Raw genomic sequence first — 25,810 nt, 5'->3', positions numbered from 1 at the left:
GGTCTTTCTGCAACAACTGACTGAGATATTAACAACAGTGCCGTTGGTCAATGCTTGTCTGAAAGCAAACTTGTGCAGAAAATGGTCTCCTATTTTGACTGTCCCTCAGTTTGTCTGCATGCCTAACTGCCTGAGTCTGTATGTCCATTTTTGTAACTTTGACCTCTTTTATATTGGTATCTGCCTTTGTCAATTACAGTTTGATGTACATCTATCAATATTCCTACTGATTTTGCACTCTCCACTTGCCTCTAAATAGTCACATGCTTGGTCTATTGAAATCTGACGGCTGGGTCATGTTCATTAGGGCACACAAAACAATGTTTTGCAACAGAAAATGGGATTTGATCTCTCTGTTTTGGGCCATTTTCTTATGTTTTGGCCTACTGAACATGACCGATTTATTATAAAAAAATTGCTTCCTGAATATAAAAAATAAAAATAACTGTTGTTCATTGAATTCCACAACAAAAAAAGAAAGGCAAGAGCCTCCGGTTAAATGAAGTGGCCCTATTGTAGGGCCAGTATTTCCGGTCAATCCCAACGTGATGGTATTAGAGGTCAGACACACCAATAGCGTTTGCTGGCCGAGAATACCTTGCACCTCTGAACGTAATTTGCGAACCGAGTGCGCACCAATTTTACATGGAGAATCGTGTGAAAAGTGTCGTCATTCAGATCGGAAGACAAACGCTAAATCCACATTCAGTGCGATGTGTGCAAGCCTTTCAGTAGCAGTTAGGTCACCAGCCCCCTCCCCCACTTCTCTGCCAGTTGCCAATCATGTGACACTCCGTAAGGGGGCAGTGTGGAAGTGCGCATGGCACCTGTGCTGACAACAACATGTATCCTGCAGGAGCGGAGGGGGCTAAGAAACAGCACCCTGAGCTGACTGACACAGAGGAGAAGAAGTCCCAGATCAGTGCTGACAGTGGCCTCAGCGTCACCTCTGGATCCCAGGTCTGTTCTTTTCCAAAGCCAGCTCTTGTAACTAAGGGAAGAATGCACACGTTGAATCTGACACTTGTTGCATTTCGGTTATCCCCCAACTCTGGTGCTTGTCTGCTGGTTCTCATTCTTGTCAAAATGTCGAACATTTTCCTGTCAATGTAACGAGTACTTTTGGGTGTCAGGGAAAATGTATGGAGTAAAAAGTACATTATTTCCTTTAGGAATGTAGTAACGTACAGATACCTCAAAAAACAACTTACGTAGTACTTTAAAGTACTTTAGACCACTGTCTGTCTGCTCACCTCTCTTTCTCAGTCTTTCTCGGTCTTGCTTTGCAGAAGAGTGACACAGAGTCTGTGACCGGCACTGAACCGCCAGTCCTTACCAGAAGCACCAGCCAGGACTCAGAGGCCAGCACAGTGGTAGGGCGCGGCCAACACAGAGAAACAATCTCAACCCGATCCTTAGCCCCTCTCAACCTTACCTCAGTGTGACTCATCCCAAGGCCCGCTTATCCCTAAGCTCAATTTTTATCCTTAGTCTTACAAGGTTTACACTCAAGGCTCTACACTCATTAAAGCTCAAGCCATACATCCCCAGTAACACTTATCCCAAACCAGGTTGCTTCCCAATCTCACTAAATTCCGAGCTTGATTAATTTCTAGTCTTTGCTAACTTTAGTCCTACTCATCTCTTGTCTTGCTTTGTCTCAGCCTGGCACAATGGCTGTTGCCAAAACCGTACGTGTCATACTAATCTACCTCTTCCCCAGTGTTTCTTAGCCTTAGTGTAACTCAGTGATCCTCAAAAAAACCTGTAGTACTGCAGCTCTCCAAGAGCAGGGTTGAGGAGTACTTATCTAACTCTTGTCTCTTTTAGCCTTAGTCAGTGTGAGTTCTCTGTGTCTCAGTATGCCTGATATTCACTAGTCTCCTGACACTTTGACCCCTGACCCCTCCAGATAAGTAACAGCTCAGGGGAGACGCTGGGAGCTGACAGTGACTTGAGTAGCACCACTGGGGAGGGCTTGGGTGGCAGGCAAGCCCCCCACCTCAACCTCTCCAGGGGAACACTGTCCGACAGCGAGATTGAGACCAACCCGGCCACCAGCTCAGTGTTTGTGAGTGGAAAGTCCTTCCTGGCTGATCACACTGCTTGATTCACCAGTTAATATTCATGCAACTGTTTTGTTTTTTGGGGCGTTTTCGATAAGTGCAAATGCATTCGCTGCGGGACATGAAGTCTCTCCGTGGATGTCAATCTTGTAAATGCAGGAAAACCTTGAACATTTTTGGCAAGACGAATTTATCCCATGATTTATGTTTTGTGGTGTTTTCCCAGGGTAAGACCCAAAAGATGAAGCCTTGTGTGAAGGAGGTGAAGGCTAAACTCGTGCCTGTCGTGGTTAAGGGGCCTCCCACCCAGCCCTTGGAAGACATCAGCATGAGGATTTACCTGTGTGATGGCCTGCTGGGTACGTTCCAGATGACTGATGTTTTAGAAAGGCTGTGGGTTTTAATATATATTCCAGTGCCTTCTTTAGTCTCCCTCTGTTCAACTTTGTGGTTAAAAAGTTACATTAAATATCGAGTAGCCTCAGCGAGATGTTGCATGCACAAGGTAAACACAATATCAGGTCAATTTCCGCAACATCAAAGAACGTTGAAGCGCGATGCTAAATGTCTCTGTTGTCTTGCATCGTGCTCATCTCACATCTGCGGTGCTGCTCATTGTAATGTCATCTTGCTGAGTGAATCCTTCCTATAAGGCAAAACACATACATACAAACATACATACATACATACATACAGTACCAGTCAAAAGTTTGGACACACCTACTCGCTCAAGTTTTTTTTTTTTTTTTTTTACCTTGTAGAATAATAGTGAAGACGTCAAAACTATGAAATAACACATGGAATCATGTAGTAAGCAAAAAGGTTTTGAACAGATAAATATATTTTTGATTCATCAAAGTAGCCACTCTGCCTTGATGACAGCTTTGCACACTCTTGGCATTCTCTCCGTCAGCTTTACCTAGAATGCTTTTCCAACAGTCTTGAAGGAGTTCCCACATATGCTGAGCACTTGTTGGCTGCTTTTTCTTCACTCTGCGGTCCAACTCATCCCAAACCATCTCAATTGGGTTGAGGTTGGGTGATTGTAGAGGCCACGTCACCTGATGCAGAACTCCACTCTCCTTCTTGGTTAAATAGGCCTTACACAGTCTGGAGGTGTGTTGGGTCATTGTCCTGTTGAAAAACAAATTATAGTCCCACTAAGCGCAAACCAGATGGGATGGCGTATCACTTCAGAATGCTGTGGTAGCCATGCTGGTTAAGTGTGCCTTGATATCTAAATAATCACAGATGGTGTCACCAGCAAAGCACCCGCACACCATCACAACTCCTCCTCCATGCTTCACGGTGGCAACCACACATGCCACGTCTTGCTTCCGGACAGGCTAAACACATTCTTCGCACGCTTTGAGGATAACACAGTGCTACCGACGGGGCCCTCTAACAAGGACTGTGGGCTCTCCTTCTCCGTGGCCGACGTGAGTAAAACATTTAAATGTGTTAACCCAAGCAAGGCTGCCGGCCCAGACGGTATCCCTAGCCGCGTCCTCAGAGCATGCGCAGACCAGCTGGCTGGTGTGTTTACAGGCATATTCTATCTCTTCCTATCCCAGTCTGCTGTCCCCACATGCTTCAAGATGGCCACCATTGTTCCTGTACCCAAGAAGGCAAAGGTAACTGAACTTAATGACTATCTCCCCGTAGCACTCACCTCTGTCATCATGAAGTGCTTTGAGAGACTAGTCAAGGATCATATCACCTCTACCTTACCTGCCACCCTAGATCCACTTCAATTTACTTACCGCCCCAATAGATCCATAGACGATGCAATCGCCTGCACACTGCCCTATCCCATCTGGACAAGAGGAATACCTATGTAAGAATGCTGTTTATTGACTATGGCTCAGCATTCAACACCATAGTACCCTCCAAGCTCATCATTAAGCTCGAGGCCCTGGGTCTGAACCCCGCCCTGCGTAACTGGGTCCTGGACTTCCTGACGGGCTGCCCCCAGGTGGTGAAGGTAGGAAACATCACCTCCACTCCGCTGATCCTCAACACTGGGGACCCACAAGGGTGCGTGCTCAGCCCCCTCCTGTACTCCCTGTTCATCCATGACTGCGTGGCCATGCACGCCTCCAACTCAATCATCAAGTTTGCAGACGACACAACAATAGTGGGCTTGATTACCAACGATGACGAGACAGCCTACAGGGAGGAGGTGAGGGCTCTTGGAGTGTGGTGCCTGGAAAACAACCTCTCACTCAACGTCAACAGACAAAGGAGATGATCGTGGACTTCAGGGAACAGCAGAGTGAGCACCCCGCTATCTACATCGATGGGACCGCAGTGGAGAAGGTGGAAAGTGTTATTTCATAGTTTTGATGTCTTATCCTACAATATAGAAAATAGTAAAAAAATAAAGAAAAACCCTTGAATGAGTAGGTGTCTCCAAACTTTTTCTGGTACTGCATATCTATCTGATTCGTCTAACTCTTTCTCACTATTTGACTAACACTGCATGAACTGTACTATAAAGCGTGAAGGTAGGTCTGCAGTGAATTGGGTCTATTTATTTGTGCTTTCACCCCTTCCTGTGGTCTCTCTCTTCTCTTGGTTTGTCATTAACCCACTCAGCTCTGAGCTTAACCCTCTTTGCTCTGCTGCTCCTCTTCCTCCCTACTGCGTGTCCCGGGAACACCTTGCAGGGCGAGACAAGAGCTCCATGTGGGACCAGCTGGAGGATGCTGCCATGGAAACCTTCTCTCTGAGTAGGGCTGACCTCTTTTTCACCTTTTGACCTTCTATGTTTGTGCTTGGATGAAATGCCCGCCTGGGCTCTGGTGCTCACTTGTGTATTGTCTGGTGCTTTGAAGTGCTGCTTTGATCTTTACCGCCACTGGATTTCCCATCACACCGAGTGGATGGTTTTGTAAACAATGTAGCAGGACAATGGACAAGTAAACAAGAGACAATATCTCTTGGTTGACAATACATTTTCAACAATCACATGGTCAGGTGTGTGTGTTCGTATGGATGTGTGTTCATATGAGTGTTTGTTCGATTGTGTGGGTGTTTGTGTGTGCAGTTATGTAAGGATCTGTGGGATCATGTGTATGTTAATGCATGTCTACTGGCGAGTGTGTGGTGACATGTACAGTAGTTGTCAGTGTGAAGGGGATTTTGACCTGGAGATGATTTTGTAGGCTAGTTTTGTGGTTTTGTGTGCCCTTGTGATTGTGGTCATGATGTGTTTTGTGTAAGTGTGTCCCCTTTTGGACACAGATAAGCAGTGTGTGTTGTATTTATGTAGGTAAGGAGCGCTCTACACTGTGGGACCAGGTCCAGTTCTGGGAGGATGCTTACTTGGATGCTGTCATGTTGGAGAGAGAGGGGATGGGCATGGACCAGGGACCTCAAGAGATGATTGACAGGTACAGGTTGCCTATTAGAGTGGATCTGTATTTTTGAAATGACAGCCATCCTTGTATAGCTGTGTTTCCTGTTTAGAGGCTGATGGTTACCACTGTTTACACAGATACCTGTCACTCGGGGACCATGACCGTAAGCGCCTGGAGGACGATGAGGACAGGCTGCTAGCTACTCTACTGCACAATATGATCGCCTACATGCTAATGGTTAAGGTGGGTCTATCACACACAATGTTTCACTCCGTAACCCCCGTATGTCAACTGCAGCAACTACGAATGTTCAGATAAGTAGGCATCGCATGTTTTCCGACGTCTCTTGCTAAGTTTGTCTGTATATCCTTCTCTGTCTGTCCAGGTGAACAAGAATGACATCAGGAAGAAGGTGAGGCGTCTGATGGGGAAGTCCCACATCGGCCTTAGCCACAGCCAGGAGATCAACGAGTGTCTGGACAAACTGGCTAATTTGGTAAGAAAGAACCAAGGATTCTCTCTCTTCAATAAAATAGGAGCCACTAAGGCAGTCAACTGTTCTACCAAGTGGCATAAAGATTCAACGTTTTATGTGGTCCTTCGAGCCAGATCCTTTTATGCAACACATGTTTTTACGGTGTGTGAGAATATCAGTGTTGCTGATACAGTATCTCTGTTTAACACGCTAGAGTCTAAGCCCTGTCTAAGCCGGGGATGAAACATTTGATTTGGCATTATTGCTATTAGCCCATAGAAAAGCGTTGAATAACAGATTCAATATATGGAACAACAATCCTCCCTAAAAAAAAATCTAAAGGAAATTCTGTCCTATATCTGAGAGATATAAGAAAGGACACATGTATTTAACCCCTTATTCAAGGGACTAAACAATCTCCATTAGAGGTCGACCGATTAATCGGAATGGCCGATTTAATTTACACCTTTATTTAACTAGGCAAGTCAGTTAAGAACACATTCTTATTTTCAATGACGGCCTAGGAACGGTGGGTTAACTGCCTCGTTCAGGGGCAGAACGACTCATTTTTACCTTGTCAGCTCGGGGGATTCAATCTTGCAACCTTACAGTTAACTAGTCCAACGCTCTAACCACCTGATTACATTGCACTCCACGAGGAGCCTGCCTGTTACGCGAATGCAGTAGAAGCCAAGGTAAGTTGCTAGCTAGCATTAAACTTATCTTATAAAAAAACAATCAATCAATAAATCAATCATAATCACTAGTTAACTACACATGGTTGATGATATTACTAGTTTATCTAGCGTGTCCTGCGTTGCATATAATCGATGCAGTGCGTATCGTTGCTCCAATGTGTACCTAACCATAAACATCAATGCCTTTCTTAAAATCAATACACAGAAGTATATATTTTTAAACCTGCATATTTAGCTAAAAGAAATCCAGGTTAGCAGGCAATATTAACCAGGTGAAATTGTGTCACTTCTCTTACGTTCATTGCACGCAGAGTCAGTGTATATGCAACAGTTTGGGCCGCCCAATTTGCCAGAATTTTACGTAATTATGACATAACATTGAAGGTTGTGTAATGTAACAGGAATATTTAGACTTATGGATGCCACCCGTTAGATAAAATACGGAACGGTTCCGTATTTCACTGAAAGAATAAACGTCTTGTTTTCGGATTCGACCATATTAATGACCTACGGCTCGTATTTCTGTGTGTTATTATGTTATAACTAAGTCTATGATTTGATAGAGCAGTCTGACTGAGCAGTGGTAGGCAGCAGCACCCTCATAAGCATTCATTCAAACAGCACTTTCCTGCGTTTTGCCAGAAGCTCTTCGCTGTGCTTCAAGCCTATCAACTCCCAGATTAGGCTGGTGTAACCGATGTGAAATGGCTAGCTAGTTAGCGGGGTGCGCGCTAATAGCGTTTCAAACGTCACTCGCTCTGAGACTTGGAGTAGTTATTCCCCTTGCTCTGCATGGGTAACGCTGCTTGACGTTGTGTTCCTGGTTCGAGCCCAGGTAGGAGCGAGGAGAGTGATGGAAGCTATACTGTTACACTGGCAATACTAAAGTGCCTATAAGAACATCCAATAGTCAAAGGTTAATGAAATACAAATGGTATAGTCCTATAATTCCTATAATAACTACAACCTAAAACTTCTTACCTGGGAATATTGAAGACTCATGTTAAAAGGAACCACCAGCTTTCATATGTTCTCATGTTCCGAGCAAGGAACTTAAACGTTAGCTTTCTTACATGGCACATATTGCACTTTTACTTTCTTCTCCGACACTTTGTTTTTGCATTATTTAAACCAAATTGAACATGTTTCATTATTTATTTGAGGCTAAATTGATTTTATTGATGTATTATATTAAGTTAAAATAAGTGTTCATTCAGTATTGTTGTAATTGTCATTATTACAAATGCATTTAAAAAAACGGCCGATTAATCAGTATCAGCCTTTTTTGGTCCTCCAATAATCTGTATCAGTGTTGAAAAATCATAATCGGTCGACCTCTAATCTCCATATATACTTCCATTGATAAAAAAAATGGTACCGGGTACCTTCAGATGAGTCTTGAGGCCTTGTGGGCATCCTAGAGCAAAACAACCAACATGAATGTGTTTGTGAGAGACTCGCCTTTCCACAGAGAGGGGTCATATTACTGTGTAGCCCAAACTGTTCAGAGGCTACAGACAGAAGTTGGCAGAAGGGGATGTACCAACTTCGTAGAGCAAAACGGAGAACACCATTGGGTTCATGAGTCATCTTTCTACAGAGGAGTCATAATAGTTTTATAGGCCAAACCGTTCAGACGTTTTTGAGAGAGGACCGATCTTCTGGATATCTCATGGTCTGACAAACACAGTTCTTCTAATTCTGCCACCTTTCACCACAGATGTGGAAGGTCGATCTCGGCGAATATGGTGGATTGAGACGCAGCCCATGCAACAAAAAAAACATATCTCTAGCTTAAACGGATGCATTTTGATGGGGATTTATTTATTATGTTAGATTTCCACGGGGCCGCAGAAATTGTAGAAGGGTAAAAAGTCTTGTTCACTCACATTTCAGAATGGCCGCGAGCTGTCCATCAGACCTAGCGGAAGCCGTCACATCAAGAAGCAGACCTTCGTGGTGCATGCTGGGACAGATACCACGGGGGACATCTTCTTCATGGAGGTATGAGAGACACTTTCAGCATTCACTTTCCCAGCCCTTCCTTGTACATACAGTAGGCCTTGTTCATGTTTTCTTTTTATTGTGCCCCCAGAGATGGCCTGACGAGTATCTGAATAGATCAAATTTATAGATCTAGCGTTTAGCTCTACAGTGGATATCAAATAATTGCATCCTTTGCCTCTGTCCATTTCCCCCATTCAGGTGTGTGACGACTGTATAGTCCTGCGCAGCAACATCGGCACAGTGTATGAGCGCTGGTGGTACGAGAAGCTCATCAACATGACCTACTGCCCCAAGACCAAGGTCCTGTGTCTGTGGAGACGCAATGGCCAGGAGACCCAACTCAACAAGTTCTACACCAAGAAGGTGAGCCCCTACCGTTAGCGCTTCGAGTACTGAAATGCAACTAGCAATTATGAACACCATGATATCCGTGTTAGTGGAACCTGTGACTGTAAATTGAATTGTGACTTTCGTGTCAGACTTTTGTACAGCCACTTTTTGTATTCCATAATCTGAATTCAAATGTTTTGTTGTCTAGTGTCGCGAATTGTATTACTGTGTGAAGGACAGCATGGAAAGAGCTGCTGCCCGACAGCAGAGCATTAAACCAGGTATGTGGGTGTGCACGTTTGGCTGGAGTCTCCTTCTTTGAGGCAGCACCAATGTATTCTTGCCCTGCGTTTTGAAAATGGATAGCCCTAGGGCAGTGGTATTCGAAGTCTGGGTCGGGACCTAGAGGAATTGCAGTGGGGTCACCAAAATATATTTCAAAGAAATGAAGAGTACAGATTAATGTATGAGACAATATATACAAACGCTTTTGAGAGAGATCATTTGAAAAAGGAATTATTGAATTTATTGGTTTCTTTTCATTTTGATAAGAGAGATGAAAATGTCATGAAATAAAGGTTATTTGTTCATGTAAAAATGGAAATGTGCCGATTTTTAAGGTTGTCACTACATTTGGCCAAAAAAACGGGGTCCCGATGAAGAAGTTTGTATACCGCTACACTAGGGGTTAATAACAGTTAGTAATAGTTCGTAGTCTATGGAGAAGTAGAACTTTGGGATGTAGGAATAACTCTGAGTGAAGGTGAGCTCTACCCTACTGCTTTATCGTCCAATAAATTCTATAACCATTTGAGTCAATCAGCTGAGTTGGCCAAGTAAAGACTTTTCTGTCTGTTATCACGAACACTTTTCGAAAGGGATGTACAGCGGAATGGATAGGGGAGGGATCCTTTGGTTTAAGCGATCTGTCCTTCTCTCCATAGGGCCAGAGCTGGGTGGAGAGTTCCCTGTGCAGGACATGAAGACTGGCGAGGGAGGACTGCTGCAAGTCACCCTGGAAGGCATCAACCTCAAATTCATGCACAGCCAGGTAGGAGGCCTGTATTACCACACGCACACGCGAAACCATTTAACCTCCTTCCAACCACCGCAATTCTTCTCCTCGTTTTCTGTTTTCTTTCTCTCTCTCACACACACACACAACAGTGGCTCACTTCCTCTAAGGTCTCTTTAAAAAACAAAAGAGAGAATAGAAGGCATTTATGGTTGTTTATCTTTGACATTGATACATTTTTATAGCCTACTGAATTGACTGAAAAAGCAGAGTACATTTTAAAGGTACTTCAGTCACTGTTTTGATCAGGACCTTAGAGGAATAACTCATTTTTGTGCTTTGTCTTTCTATGATTTATTTGTGCAGTCACTAAGATGTATGTTTCAAGATGAAAACACATATCCACTTCTGTTAAAGGCCTCCCGAGTGGCGCAGCGGTCTAAGGCATTGCATCGCAGTGCTAGAGGCGTCACTACAGATCCGGGTTCAATCCCGGGCTGTGTCGCAGCCGGCTGCGACCGGGAGAACCATGAGACGGCGCACAATTGGCCCAGTGTCGTCCAGGTTAGGGGACAGTTTGGCCGGCTGGGTTGTCCTTGTCCCATCACGCTCTAGCGACTTCTTGTGGAGGCCGGGGGCCTGCACGCGGACTTCAGGTCCCCAGCTGTACACTGTTTACTCCGGGTTAAGGCAGCAGTGTGTCAAGAAGCAGTGCGGCTTGGCAGGTCGTGTTTCGGTGGACGCGTGGCTCTCGACTTTTGCCTCTCCCGAGTCCGTATTGGGAGTTGTAGCGATGGGACAAGACTGTAACTACCAATTGGATATCATGAAATTGGGGAGAAAAAAGGGGTACATTTTTTTAAATTTTTATATAATCATAATTGGACATATTTTTTTTTATATATATATAAATACTAAAATAGTCTGTTAATACTTAGCATTCTTAGTTGTGGTGCCCAAACCTTGTCGTTTGTGGGGGAAGGCGAGTGTTCTGTTTGTGTAAGAGAGATTTGTGCATCAGAGGTAAGACAGATGACCTTGCGCAAAGACTTTTCATTAATAATTGCCATTTTATTTTTCCCTTTTAAAGTTTTGTCCCCTTGACCTGCATATTAAAGTTCGATGAAAAATACCTCAAGTATTCACAACTTTTGGTGTTGGGGCAATTCCATTTCCTGAATCAACTTGAGTAAGAATATAATTGACCTCAGTCCTCACCTGTCACAAGTAGATATTTTTGGACCCAAAGGAAATGCTTGGAATCTGAAATAACAATTATACAATTGCTCCGCCAGTGATTGAGGGTCATAGGAGTGGCACTCATTTAATATAACCATAGTGAAGAAACATACTGGACATATCACACTGTAGGATTGGGGCAAAAACGCATTGAATCAACACATGGGAATGCCTACTCATAAAGTAATACTCAATTGTAGTAGAATAGAAAACAATGTTTTTGACCACTGCTTCCTTTATGAAAGGTCTTAGCTCTTTGAACTGCTTTCTTGATTTCTTTAGATCACACAGCGCACCTAATTGAAAGGAATTAAGGCTAGACATTGGAGTGGCCAATCGAGAGTGTATTTGATAGTGTTGCTTCAAAAAGAAGGTACAAACAGGTTAGAACACAGTGCTATGGTTGACGAACAGTTACATCATCATCATCATCATATAGAATTTAACAAGGGTACCACAGTCAATGTTATAATACCTTTTCCCTACTACAGACAACTTAGCCTAATTTACCTTTTAGGAACAACACATACCTTTGTGCAACCTGATTGTACGATAATGGTCCATAGTTCTCATTGAGATACTGCTTGGAGAGTTCAAACCACCTCTTTTTCCAACGTCAGCTCTGCAGGAGCTTATCCACCAGTAGTAGATGTCATATTCATAGACCTCATTCATGCAATAAAACATTTTAAAAAACACTTAACTGTCTTGTTGTGAAGAACTTTTAATGCCAACCCATTACATTTTGCCAGTGCAGGCCCACCCAAGCTTCCAGTGACAGACATGGGTCACCGTAGGGTTAAATACGCTACAGAGGGGTGAGGTTGTTAAAGGCGGCAGCCTGTTTTGTTGGGGAGGCGATGTGGCTGACTGCCCTCTTGGTCCTGTACTACTGAGCTGTTGGTGCCAGCCCTCGTTGCTGGAGGAGGGGGCATGGAGGGCATGGGGGGCGGGAATGGGTTCCCAGCAGTCAAAACTGGTTGAAATTATGTCATTACAACCAGAGATTGGTTTTGGTAAACTGGTAGTAATTATGTCATTTTCTGGGTTAGGCCCAGGAACGAACCAAAAAAAAAAGTCCAGCTGTTTAAAGTATAGACTAGACCAACTTTCAGTAGTTATTTTTCCATTTTTTGTACTTTAGTTTAGCACTTCATCATTCCAGTAGAATTTTCTGTGGCAGGTATATTGGCATTGATAGCTGTTAGTACGTCAAGTCCCGTCCATTATGTTGATCGTTTTTGGGGGATAGTGCAGCGCCCTCTTTGAGCGCCGTCCAGTGTTTGTGCTCTTCTGTCCGATAATAATCCAAACCGTTTCTCTTCCATGCTCTCTCCCCCTGCAAGGAGCGGAAGGTACACAACCTCTGCCGTGTTTGCTTGTTAGCGGTTATGACTTTTTTGTTGGGTTCGTTTTCCTCAATTTCTTTAGCTGTGTGTGGTAAACTTTATGTTATGTGTCCTCATCTCTGTTTTCATATGGAATTTCCATGTATGCTTAGCATTACATGGGCCACAGTGCATTTGCATTAGTAGGGAAAACGGAAATGAGTTAGCAGTCGCCATTGCTTCACTGTTGACAACAAATGGCCACAATAGCTTTGCTGATGCACAGTTTAGCTAAGGCACTATAGTGCGAACAAATTGCCATATTATAGTTTCATTCAGCAAATAATCATTAATAGCACTCACTTCATCATAGACATTTCCACAATGCAATCTACTCACCTAACCCCAGCCCATGTAAGCATTCAAACATGGAAACTTCTGTTTTGTGCTGTCCCATTTCATTTTGGTAGCGTTTAAAAGCTTGCATATACCATCTTCTGTATTCTTTCCCTTTTAGTATTGACTAGATGAGAATTTAACGTTGTTCATTTTCTCTCTGAAATGTTTAATTTCAGCATGTCATTGAGTTACTAATGTTCTGTCTTTTTGTTTTTTTTGTTTTAGGTTTTCATAGAGCTGAATCACATTAAAAAGTGCAATACTGTGAAGGGAGTCTTTGTCCTGGAGGAATTTGGTAATTACCACATCTATTGATTCTAGGTCTGTACTCGACACGGCAGTAACTCACGACAAACGCAACGCTGACGCACAGAGTTAGCAACTGCAACGACTCGGCGTTCAGTGGATTCACAACAGCTCTTGCTTACCTCAGGGCAAATTATAGTCAGTGCTAGAGTTAGCTAGTTTCATTTTGCAATTTGAGAAGTCCAGCCCTCACAAATATGAATCTTTGCTTATTTTCATATATATTGCTGATTTATAAAATAAGAGAAAACAGCCCTATTTGTGAGATTTCTGTCTTTATCTGCTGTGTTTTTAGTTTTTAACCATGAGGTCTTAGGAGTCAGGCCTGCTGTGTTATGATGGAAGACTTGATGCACAGCTTGTTTCTGCATCAGACTTTTGTAAGGATCAAATGTTGGAAATGAGAGCTTTAGGGTAGGAAATCGTTTTTAGGGTTCACTCGACCAAATAAGATGCTATGTGCATGAGAGGGAAATTCATCAAAGCCCAGAGCAGAGGGAAGCGGAGCCACAGATCGTATTTGAACTGTTTTAAACGCTCATTAGGAATAAAGGACACATACGTTAATGATGTTCTCAGTTGAAGCTGAATTATCTCGCTCGATCTTCAGGATGGAAGGTTGCTAACTTTCTGGAAATGGCCACATTTGGGTTGCGTTGAGTAGGCACAAAAAAATGTTTTCAGAAAGAAAAGGAAAATGTACTTTCTTAGGCAGGTAGTATCTCAGCCATTTCAAAACGTTTTCTCTCAATGGTGCCTACTAAATGCGATTGGTGATTCCTTTCCTGAGACCAGGGCTAGTATTTAGATATTTAGAGCATTTCCTTCAAGATGTGTAGACGGTTTATCGTGTCTGTTTATACTGCCATATTTGAAACAGACAACCAGTGACCAATGAGATTGTTAGGAGAGGCCTAGATCTGTGAGGTTATAGCCCCAATTTATATCAGCGCTGGACTGGGTTACTGCCGTGTCTCTGTGCTGCTTTTGTAATACGTTACCCTCATCCTTGCTGCTATGAAAACCTTCATTCTCCAGCAGGTAAAGTGCTGTCACCTTTCTCTTCTCCTTTCCCTTACGTAAGAGCATTCCTCCTCTCCGTTCCCGCCTTCTCTCATGCCCCTCATTCTTTATGCCGAATCCCCCTCGTTCCTTTCTTGTAAACCTTGGCTGAGTTTCTTCCTGTCCTGACCGTTTATTAAACTGAAACTTTCTGCTCCTCTCCATCACTTTAAAAAAGCAAACCCCTCTAGTGTTGTTTTTTTCCTCCGTGCTTTGGGGTTTTGAGGCCAAGAAACCTGGCGACTTGACAATGTGGGGAGCAGAGGGCTTTGACTGCCCCCCCCATTCCCTCCCCCTTTTTTCCGACCCCTACTTATCATTGTCCCCTCTTTCATAGGTTCACAGTTACTAATGAAAAGTCTGTCCACCGACACTGGCTTTGAGCTTGGTCTAGGGAGTTGGGCCTCATTAAAAGGACACTTCGGGATTTTGGCCGTCTACTTCCCCAGAGTCAGATGAACTCGTGGATACCATTTTTATGTCTCTGTGTCCTGCGTGGATGTAGTTTCGTGAGCCCATAAACTTCCAGTCATTGCACTAGCGCCAGTTAGCAACTTCCTTCAAACTGCACGCAGAGACATAAACATTGTATCCATGAGTTAATCTGACAATGGGGATGTAGATAAAGGGCCTCAATGCCAAAATCCCAAAGTATCCCTTTAAAAGCTTATGTATTTGTGTCTTAAAGCATTCAGTTTCTTGGTTGACACACTTTGTTTTTTCCCTATAATGTCCTGCTTTGTTTCTTTCCCGTTCTCCACATTGTTTTACATTGTTGTTGCTGTACACATTTGCTCACACTGTGTGACACTGATGTTTTTTGTATTTTCAAGCCATTAGTGGGAGTTCTTTCCTTTTCCGTGGGCCACATATGTCCTTCTTTACACAATAATTTTGATGTCTGTGTTCAAATGGCTTGCTGCTACAAACAGTTGAATCTATTCACCAAAACAAATCTAGGAACAGTAATTGTAATGGGGGCAGTAAAAAACACTTTTTAGGAAACAACAGAACCTACACTACCGTTCAAATGTTTGGGGTCACTTATAAGTTTCCTTGTTTTTGAAAGAAAAGCACATCTTTTGTCCATTTAAAATAACATTCAATTGATCAGAAATACAGTGTAGACATTGTTAATGTTGTAAATGACTGTTGTAGCTGGAAACGGCAGATTTTTTTTAATGGTATATCTACATAGGCCCATTATCAGCAACCATAATTTTAAAAGGCTAATTGATAATTGGAAAACCCTTTTGCAATTATGTTAGCACAGCTGAAAACTGCTGTGCTGATTTAAAGAAGCTTCACAAGTCCTCAACTGGCAGCTTCAATAAATAGTACCCGCAAAACACCAGTCTCAACGTCAACAGTGAAGAGGCAACTCCGGGATGCTGGCCTTACAGGCAGAGTTGCAAAGAAAAAGCCATATCTAAGACTGGCCAATAAAAAGAAAAGATGAAGATGGGCAAAAGAACACTGGACAGAGAAACTCTGCCTAGAAGGCCAGCATCCCAGAGTCAACTCTTCACTGTTGACATTTAGAATGGTATTTTGGGGTACTATTTAATGAAGCTGCCAGTCTGTTTCTCAAACTAGAGTCACTAATGTACTTGTCCTCTTGCTCAGTTGTTCACCGGGGCCTCCCACTCCTCTTTCTATTCTGGTTAGAGCCAGAATCCCTTCTGTACACAGCGTTGTATGAGATCTTCAGTTTCTTGGCAAATTCTCGCATGGAATAGCCTTCATTTCTCAGAACAAGAAGAGACTGACGAGTTTCAGAAGGAAAGTTATTTGTTTCTGTCCTTTTTGAGCCTGTAATTGAACCCACAAATGCTGATGCTCCAGATACTCAACTAGTCTAAAGAAGGCCAGTTTTATTGCTTATCTTTTTTTTGTTAAATTTATTTTTATATTTTTTATATTTTTTATTTATTTTTTAATATTTTTTTTTCTTTTCCGTTATTTTACCAGGTAAGTTGACTGAGAACACGTTCTCATTTGCAGCAACGACCTGGGGAATAGTTACAAGGGAGAGGAGGGGGATGAATGAGCCAATTATAAACTGGGGATTATTAGGTGACCAAGATGGTTTGAGGGCCAGATTGGGAATTTAGCCAGGACACCGGGGTTAACACCCCTACTCTTACGATAAGTGCCATGGGATCTTTAATGACCTCAGAGAGTCAGGACACCCGTTTAACGTCCTATCCGAAAGACGGCACCCTACACAGGGCAGTGTCCCCAATCACTGCCCTGGGGCATTGGGATATTTTTTTAGACCAGAGGAAAGAGTGCCTCCTACTGGCCCTCCAACACCACTTCCAGCAGCATCTGGTCTCCCATCCAGGGACTGACCAGGACCGACCCTGCTTAGCTTCAGAAGCAAGCCAACAGTGGTATGCAGGGTGGTATGCTGCTGGCTATCAGAACAGCAGTTTTCAGCTGTGCTAACATAATTGCAAACGGGTTTTCTAATGATCAATTAGCCGTTTAAAATGATCCACTTGGATTAGCTAACACAACGTGCCATTGCAACACAGCTGATAATGGGCCTCTGTACACCTATGTAGATTTTCCATTTAAAAAATCAGCCGTTTCCAGCTACAAAACTCATTTCCAACGTCTACACTGTATTTCTGAATAATTTTGTTTTTTTAATGGACAAAAAAATTGCTTTTCTTTCAAAAACAAGGATATTTCTAAGTGACCCCAAACTTTTGAACGGTAGTGTATATATTTTTTATCAGGTGAGAAACTGAGCCAGCTCATACAGGTATACTGTTTGACATGTACCACAAGGATAAAGCTGGCGGCAAGCTAGAAGCGAGGTCGAAGTTTGGGTGGTTCTCGGAAACGAAGCTAAATAAACAAACTAGCCAGCTGTTTGTCAGAGGTGTTTGCAGTTGGCCGCATGCTGTGGACTGGGCAGACTAAATTCTCTAACTTTGCGAACTCATCTCTGGTGAACTATGCAGACAGTCATCAAGATGGTAGTCTGGTATGCAGACATGGTGGAAACATAACCAAACTGTCCCCAAGTTATTATTCACACAAGCAGTTTTCCATAGTTAGCTTGAAAGATGATGGCTAGCTACCTAACTTAGCAGTGGCTGTTTGCCAGTCAGCATAGCTTGTAGAATACTGTGTGTTATGCCCTGGGAGTGCGACCCTAGCCCCTGTGTCTTCGGTCAAAAAGACGATGCAAGCCGTTGATTCACTGTGAACACCTCAATTCCACAGTAACCAGAATAATGGTGAATATGTAGTAGTACAAATTTCTACTAGAGAAAAGGAATGATAATACAATATTAGTCATGTATAATAATTCACTAGATAAAACATTGACATAGGTATACAATAGGAAATAAGCAGGGGAAATATGCATAAACATACAGAAAAGAATATGCATAAATAGTCATAAGGAATGTATACAAACATAATGGCAAGAATACCTAAGAAATATGCATACGTAATATGTGGTTGGTATATATACATAATAGGTGATACACATGTAAACAATATGCATATAAACCTTGCCACTAGGCGAGCCCTGTAATAGCTCTAATTGCAAAGGCTGACTGACATCCGTGAACATGCCAGAAAGGGCGGTGCTGGAAAACGACAACTCTTAACGGCTGCGTTTCAAACTCAAAGTAGACAGCCCTCGGCCCTGAACTCTAAGCCCTTGACTGGCATTTTACATCGTCACATCCGAGTGTTCCTTGCCCAAGCGAGGGAGTGTTGATCGAAGAGGCAACGTCCTTGGTGTAAATCTTGAAGTTGAGCTTCAAAACAACCAACCTAAGGCTATTAATGTTAACGACGCTGGGCCTATTGTACGTTGGCTTATGGGACTCCCAATCACGTCCGGTTGTGTATACAAATTTCAGAATTCCCCAAAAATATGTTTATGAATCTACTGTTTATAGGCTCCTCACTATGAGACTAAGCCAATTTTACAACGCTAAAATCAATGTTGTCTAGATATATTTTTTATCAAGTTAGGGTCATCATTTTTTCTGGCATGCCGAAAATGCAGCCTTCTTGATTAAATGTATACCTTTGCGGCCACCAGAGTTTGACATGTGACTACAGTTTGCATTGAATTGTGGGTCATATCAACCCTGCAAGTGACAAATTCTTCACTCGCTCCGTCAAGCAAAATCGAGGGCCAAGGGGGCAACGTTTGTGAATTTGACCTCCGTTTAAGGTGGCAATCAAACTACATCCGGTTTCAATGGGGATTCCCCGAGGGAAAGTTACTAGACCAAGGGCTGATGGGGTAAAAATCGCGTATTTGGACCGCAGCCTAGTGAGTGCCTTATTTTTCCATAGAGATTAAGAGGCACAAATGGTGAACTGCCTAAATGGCCTACAGTTACATACAACACAAATAACATGCAGGGTGTAAGCATACATGGTAACAAAATTGATAGAAGTAAGATTTGATGGAATATAAACCTGTACATGGCTGTAATGGATATAACAAAATACTGTTCTGACCACGGTTTACCTCAACGGTGAATAGACCAGTCAGAGGAACAGTAATGGAAACCTACATAATATGCAGCGAAACAAGGAAGGTGAACTATATGTTGTAACCCAATACTGATATATTCATTTGTAATAGACAATATATAAAGGTGAGTAGCAAGGCTACATTAACTGGGAACTAGCATAGGCTGACCGGGATAAATTAGCAATGACGCAGTAGAAAGTTATCTGTGGGGATATACAACAGGCATAGCAAAAATATTGTAATCAGATTGTAGATACTTTAGAGGATTACTTTTTGGATGACATGTAAGGATTTTTGTTAGGGGGAAAATATGACACCGTTTTCTCTCAATTCAGCATTGGAAAAAGGACACATTTAAGTTTGTTCCACCTGAGTGAGTCTGACCAACAGTCAGAGACCACAATGACAATCACCAAATGCATTTGGAAACTTTTTGTCTTCTTCTCGGTAGCGATGCATGGGTAATATCACTGGGGAAGCCAGGACCATGCGGACGCCTCCGAGCGATCGGGGAGGCTGTTTGGAATATTTATCCGACTGGATTTAAAAAAAAAAGTGTCACCCCTACTTCTAAAACCAAAGTTGCGCCCCTGAATTCAACCACACCTTTGTTTCATCCCAAAACCGGGGAGCAACATCTGTCTGGTGAAGTCCACAAAGCAGATTGCATGTAACAAACAGTTACGTGACCTACAGCATGGTCAAGCAAGTTAATGTTTACGACATTTTCGGACAACTAAACTAATGATTTAGAACTAAGGAGAGTTACCGCAAGTTGCAAAGAAAACAGGAGCTGCCTCCATTATTCCAGCACCATTTTAACTTCATCATTTCAACATCATCAAATCATCTATGCTTAGTCTAGTAGTGACAACTAAAATATACCAAAAGCAATATAGTCTGATCAACATAAGCTAAATATGATGTGGCTGTCCATTGTTCTGATTTGTGTGTGCATGCAGAGAAAAACATGTTGACTTACCCTACTACAAGCATTTCACTACACCCGCAATAACATCTGCTAAATATGTGTATGTGACCAATACGATTTGATTTATGACTGTCATACAAAAGACACTTTTATTTTTTGTTGTCCTAGGCTACCTGGCTAAAATGCTTGCTCGCTAGCCTAACTTCCTTTCGTGGGCAACATTAGCTAGTTAACATTAGCCTTCTACATATACAGTAGCTACATAGCTATTGAACTTCCAACCTCTCAGTCCAGGGGCACAATGTCTGAATTTATGGTTGGATCAGAATCGCTTTTATAATCATTGGCCAATACGGAGAATTAAGTAAAACCAAATCCCTATCTCCATCCATGGCAAGGAAATGGACAATTTTAGCTAGCTATCCATGGCAAGGAAATGGCCAATTTTAGCTAGCTAGCTAGCCACCGTAGGACAACACAAGATGCAACAATTGAAGTTGTTTCTGTCAATTACGTATTTTTCTTGAAGCGATGTGAAAGAAGTGAAGCCAAATCCAAACTGGCTTCCCTTGATACTTTTTTTTGGTGCGCCAGGAGCATTCACAGTTGAGCTCACTCAGTTCAGCGCAACGCTGATTGGCTATTATTTTCATTACAAAATTATCAAGGGAGGCCAAATGTTCGCTGGCTTCCCTTGCATTCAATGCTACGGGTGGCAACAATGTCATACTCTTTAAGACTGTAACTCTGTGTTGTTTTTTGTCGCACTGCTTTGCTTTATCTTGGCCAGGTCGCAGTTGTAAATGAGAACTTGTTCTCAACTGGCCTACCTGGTTAGATAAAGGTGAAATAACATTTTTTTAATTAAAAAGACCAGACAGCATCAGATAGATGGCCTACACATACGGAGACAGAGGGGCGCTGTGTCGCTCTCTTGGATGCTTTCTCCATGATATACATTCAGCCTCTTGCGAATTGAAGGACAATTCTGAAAACACAAAGAGACGAAAGATATATATTTTTTTGTAAATTTTTCAAGGAAGCCAGGCTTCCCTTGGTATCCATGACTACACACCACTGCTTCTAATGCCTCATAAGGGGTAAGTAATCAACTATGTTACTGAGTTTGGGTAATCCAAAGGTTACTTAACTGATTACAATTTTGGACAGGTAGTAACAGATTACAATAAGAGAGTAACCTACCCAACCCTGCTGGTGACTGAGTGAGGGAGATGGGGATTCTTCACCTAGCTAGTGCACTAGCTAGCTTATTAGCTGGCTAGCTACCTACAGTGGCTTTCTTAGCGCATTATTGAACTTCGCTTCGCAAAGACTATAATTTGAGATGATTTACGAAGAACGTATTTTGCCTACAAGAACCACCCAAAGTTGCACTTTGATTCTACTGTCCTTCCCCCTTAAATATCAAATATATTTGCTAGACCTAGCAGTGGCAGAAAGGTAATTTTGAAAATGCCACACATTTTCAGATAGTATATGAGAGTATCCACCGTCTTAGACTTCAGATTTTCATCATGCCCAAGTGAAGCGTGTCCGTGTTTTTGATTCGATCCAATCTAACATATGCCCAAAGCAAATCAGGTACCATCATTTTCGAGCTAAGTGTGAACTCTGAACCAGTTCAGTACTTGTGTGGACTCTTGGCCCACAGCCTCTTTTGCGTACCCTCTCATAGTCTGAAAACTCTAATCACATGCTACACCCGCTGCAACCCCCAGCTCTAACACTCTTTCTTGAAGGGTGGTTTCAACCTCTTGAATCCTTTGTTTTGTCTCTTGCACCTGCACTTGTAGTTCCTGAAACTAAAGAAGTGGTGATCCACAAGTACAAGACACCCATGGTGAGTTAAACTCTTCCGCTCTTGTAGCTAATGCCATACTCTTGGCATTCAATAGCCACCAGATCTGTTTTAACAGTACTGCGTTGCATATACAGTTGAAGTCGGACGTTTACATACACTTAGGTTGGAGTCATTAAACTCATTTTTCAACCACTCCACAAATTTCTTGTTAACAAACTATTGACACAATAATTGACACAATTTTTTACAGACAGATTATTTCACTTATAATTCACTGTATCACAATTCCAGTGGGTCAGAAGTTTACATACACTAAGTTGACTGTGCCTTTAAACAGCTTGGAAAATTCCAGAAAATGTCATGGCTTTAGAAGCTTCTGTTAGGCTAATTGACATCATTTGAGTCAATTGGAGGTGTACCTGTGGATGTATTTCAAGGCTTACCTTCAAACTCAGTGCCTCTTTGCTTGACATCATGGGAAAATCAAAAGAAATCAGCCAAGACCTCAGAAAAAAATTGTAGACCTCCACAAGTCTGGTTCATCCTTGGGAGCAATTTCCAAACGCCTGGAGGTACCACGTTCATCTGTACAAACAATAGTACGCAAGTATAAACACCATGGGATCACGCAGCCGTCATACCGCTCAGGAGGGAGACGCGTTGTCTCCTAGAGATGAACGTACTTTGGTGCGAAAAGTGCAAATCAATCCCAGAACAACAGCAAAGGACCTTGTGAAGATGCTAGAGGAAACGGGTACAAAAGTATCTATATCCACAGTAAAATTAGTCCTATATCGACATAACCTGAAAGGCCGCTCAGCAAGGAAGAAGCCACTGCTTCACAACCGCCATAATAAACCCAGACTACGGTTTGCAACTGCACATGGGGACAAAGCTTTTTGGAGAAATGTCCTCTGGTCTGATGAAACAAAAATAGAACTGTTTGGCCATAATGATCATCGTTATGTTTGGAGGAAAAAGGGGGAGGCTTGCAAGCCGAAGAACACCATCCCAACCGTGAAGCACGGGGGTGGCAGCATCATGTTGTGGGGGTGCTTTGCTGCAGGAGGGACTGGTGCACTTCATAAAGCTTGGTCGCAAATGGGTCTTCCAAATGGACAATGACCCCAAGCATACTTCCAAAGTTGTAGTAAAATGGCTTAAGGACAACAAAGTCAAGCAATTGGAGTGGCCATCACAAAGCCCTGACCTCAATCCTATAGAACATTTGTGGGCAGAACTGAAAAAGCGTGTGTGAGGCAGGAGGCCTACAAACCTGCTCTGTCAGGAGGAATGGGCCAAAATTCACCCAACTTATTGTGGAAGCTTGTGGAAGGCTACCAAAAACATTTGACCCAAGTTAAACAATTTAAAGGCAATGCTACCAAATACTAATTGAGTGTATGTAAACTTCTGACTCACTGGGAATGTGATGAATGAAATAAATCACTCTGTACTGTTATTCTTACATTTCACATTCTTAAAATAAAGTGGTGATCCTAACTGACCTAAGACAGGGAATTTTTACTAGGATTAAATGTCAGTTTAAATGTATTTGGCTAAGGTGTATGTAAACTTTCGACTTAAACTGTATGTCCTGACATGATTATGAAGAGTAATCCCTTTGACATAACTGCTAAAATGCATGTAATATTCATTTTTTTCAAGGAGACTTTTTATTTAATCTCTAAGTATTTTAAAATAATGTAATCTTCTTTTTGTTCATAACGATTAGTGTAAATTCTACAGAGCCATGACATCAAATAATAAAGTGAAAGGTGGCAGAAGTAGTATAACTATGCCACAAGTAGCTTGACTTCCCTCAAGTTCCCTCTTTTTTTCTTGCTCTCAAACAGGCACACCAGATCTGTTACTCCGTCCTCTGCCTTTTCTCCTACGTGGCTGCGGTGAAGGGGAAGGAAGCAGAAGGCAAGCCCAAGCTTCTATCTCCAAGACCCCTGGCCAGCTAGTCTACGACCCCTCCAATCTACCCCCCCCCCCCCCCCCCCGTGCCTCTCACTCTGCAACAAAGTGGAATCTCGGTCCTACTATGACATTGAGTTCTGACAATCCTTGATCCTACACACCTCTTTACTCCTCTTTGCACCCTGTAAGTACATCTCCAAGAAATACCCTCTACTCTTTGCGCCTCGCCATGTAAGTAAAATCCCTATGGTGTGTGTATGTATATGTGAACCTTGGTCTGTGGCATCGTGTGTACCCTTCCCAACCATGGTCACGTCCACTAGGCTCCTCCCATACAGGCCCAGCCTGATGTCTTGGCCGTAAGCTTGCTTGATCTTCAAGGCGAGGTCCGTCCGTCCCCCAACTCTGTCCCCTCTGAGACTGTGTCCTTCTCTCGGCCTGGCCTGCTGCCAAGGTCTCATTGGTTGTTTTTAATGGGATGGAGACAGCAAGGGGGAGGGATGTGAGGCACAGCTCTGCAAGTCGATAAGAAAGCAACCAACCGCCCCGTCCACACTCTGCTCCACTCCCTATGACTGTGATGAATATTCTATGTGCTACTACTGTAAAACTCCAGTCTGTCCAAGTCCAAACCGGTGAAACGTTTAAAAAGCATTCTAGTACTGACGGTTGTCACTTTGTTAATAAATGCTACTTCTGCATGGTGCATCAAACACTGCACGTAAAAGCTTTTAAGGTTTCATTCCTTTTGATCCCAAAATATCTTGTGTGGTCAAAGATGTGTGCATCTCTCTTTAGCTTGCCCAGTGAGGCTAAACTACTGTCAAATGTCTTGTCTGTGGTCCTCTGTATTGAATTGCATGTTACTATGGAGAGAAAAAATGCTGTACATTCCACCATAAGATGTTTTGCAAAGTGTGGTTTATTCACTAGATGTGCAATACTTTACGTAGTTAGCCAGAGCCAGATCCTTGTTCAGATTTTTTTTTTAATCTTGGCAATTCTGGCTTACAAAGAGCAAAGATTGTAAAAAAGGACTTCATTGTCGTACATATTTATTGAAGTAAATAAATATGATGACCTATTGTTTGTGCGAAATCACTATTTGGAGATTCTAGAGATGTGTAAACCTACTGCTGTTATGGTTTTGTCTGTTGGAGAGGTGTGTTAAGTCTTCATGTTGTGTCTGTATTGTAGTAAGATAAATAAATCCAATCTAGCCCAACTGTAAGTGGTGTGTATGTGAGTGTATACAAGCAGTGTATTGTTTTGCCAGATCAGCAATATATGAATAATACAGCTATATGATCAGGATATTGTTTTTAATGTTTACGTGGCTTTTATTTTTTAGAGATGAAATGCGTGTGTAAGAAACATATTGTTACAACTTCCATGAGAGGTAGTTAAAGGTATTTCATTCTTGACAATAAAAACACTGGTGTAAATATGAGAGTAACTGGATGAGGAGTGTCTCAAAACGGTAACAGAACATAATAGCATAGTTTGTTAGACTAGTTACATATAATGAGAACATTACGAAACGGGAGTATTTGAAACCAACCAACCCTATTATTGTGCTAGCTAGCCTACTGCTGTTGAGAGAGAAAGTGATGGAATAATTGAAATGGTTGTAAATATTTGTTTGAAATAAGTATTTATAGAACATGTACAGCTTTGGCAATATCAAAATAAAAGTTGTCAACTAAAGCCCTACATTGTCTCAGTTTGGAATGAACACTAAAATGATGTAGCACATATCCAATGTGCATACATATATTTGGAAAACATAAGAATGAAATCTAGAGTAATATTTGTGAAGATTTAATGCAATACTAGCATGGTCTAAGACAATACCCTTTTTTAAAATTAACACATTTGTGAAGGCACTGACTCACATATCACTGCAAATTATTAAAATGAGTGCTGTTAGCATTAACTATATTAACTGTAATAAAGAATAGACGATTGTAACTGAATAGCAAATATTTGTTTGTACTGGAACTGGAGTAAATGCCAAGTTGCACGTGTACTGAAGAGGACGAGTTATTTATAATAAGGGTTACATGGAGAAAATCAGACCTCTTTAAAATTAAAATGGAGTGCCCTCCCTTCAGCAAAATATATTGTACCTGCACCTTAGATACGCACTTTTAGAAACTGTTCTTCATCCTGTAAGCATTACATGGCAATGCCGGAATATTGATATCGCACTGGGCTGCGGGCCAGAAGCATGCAGACCACCATGGACAAGAGTAGCCTAGGGGTGGAAACATCTCCTTTTATAGTAAAAGCATTGCATTAATCGATCATATTTGCCAGTTTAAA

At 42.2% G+C, this 25,810-nt stretch overlaps 1 protein-coding gene across 15 annotated transcripts in view; it reads left to right on the top strand.

Moving 5' to 3' along the window:
* Window positions 1-25,192, top strand: part of LOC139562906 (MAP kinase-activating death domain protein-like) — an 80,967-nt gene extending 55,775 nt beyond the window's left edge. For 12 of the 15 annotated variants that reach the window (XM_071381062.1, XM_071381056.1, XM_071381052.1 and 9 more), the window contains 15 exons: window positions 857-960; window positions 1,290-1,373; window positions 1,913-2,071; window positions 2,293-2,425; window positions 4,736-4,798; window positions 5,341-5,461; window positions 5,566-5,671; window positions 5,814-5,924; window positions 8,498-8,605; window positions 8,807-8,971; window positions 9,147-9,219; window positions 9,883-9,989; window positions 13,145-13,214; window positions 21,552-21,598; window positions 23,416-25,192. In XM_071381062.1, the coding sequence (XP_071237163.1) occupies window positions 857-960; window positions 1,290-1,373; window positions 1,913-2,071; window positions 2,293-2,425; window positions 4,736-4,798; window positions 5,341-5,461; window positions 5,566-5,671; window positions 5,814-5,924; window positions 8,498-8,605; window positions 8,807-8,971; window positions 9,147-9,219; window positions 9,883-9,989; window positions 13,145-13,214; window positions 21,552-21,598; window positions 23,416-23,529 (1,565 nt within the window). In that variant the 3' untranslated portion in view covers window positions 23,530-25,192. The remainder of the gene's footprint in view (window positions 1-856; window positions 961-1,289; window positions 1,374-1,912; window positions 2,072-2,292; window positions 2,426-4,735; window positions 4,799-5,340; window positions 5,462-5,565; window positions 5,672-5,813; window positions 5,925-8,497; window positions 8,606-8,806; window positions 8,972-9,146; window positions 9,220-9,882; window positions 9,990-13,144; window positions 13,215-21,551; window positions 21,599-23,415) is intronic. The other 3 variants (XM_071381063.1, XM_071381055.1, XM_071381057.1) reach the window with 2 other exon arrangements.
* The last annotated feature ends 618 nt before the right edge of the window (window positions 25,193-25,810 follow it).

The sequence above is a fragment of the Salvelinus alpinus genome, chromosome 33 (genome assembly GCF_045679555.1).
Source record: "Salvelinus alpinus chromosome 33, SLU_Salpinus.1, whole genome shotgun sequence".
NCBI lineage: Eukaryota > Metazoa > Chordata > Actinopteri > Salmoniformes > Salmonidae > Salvelinus > Salvelinus alpinus.
The sequence above is the reverse complement of the archived record's forward strand: the minus strand, read 5'-3'. Positions and strand labels throughout refer to the sequence as shown.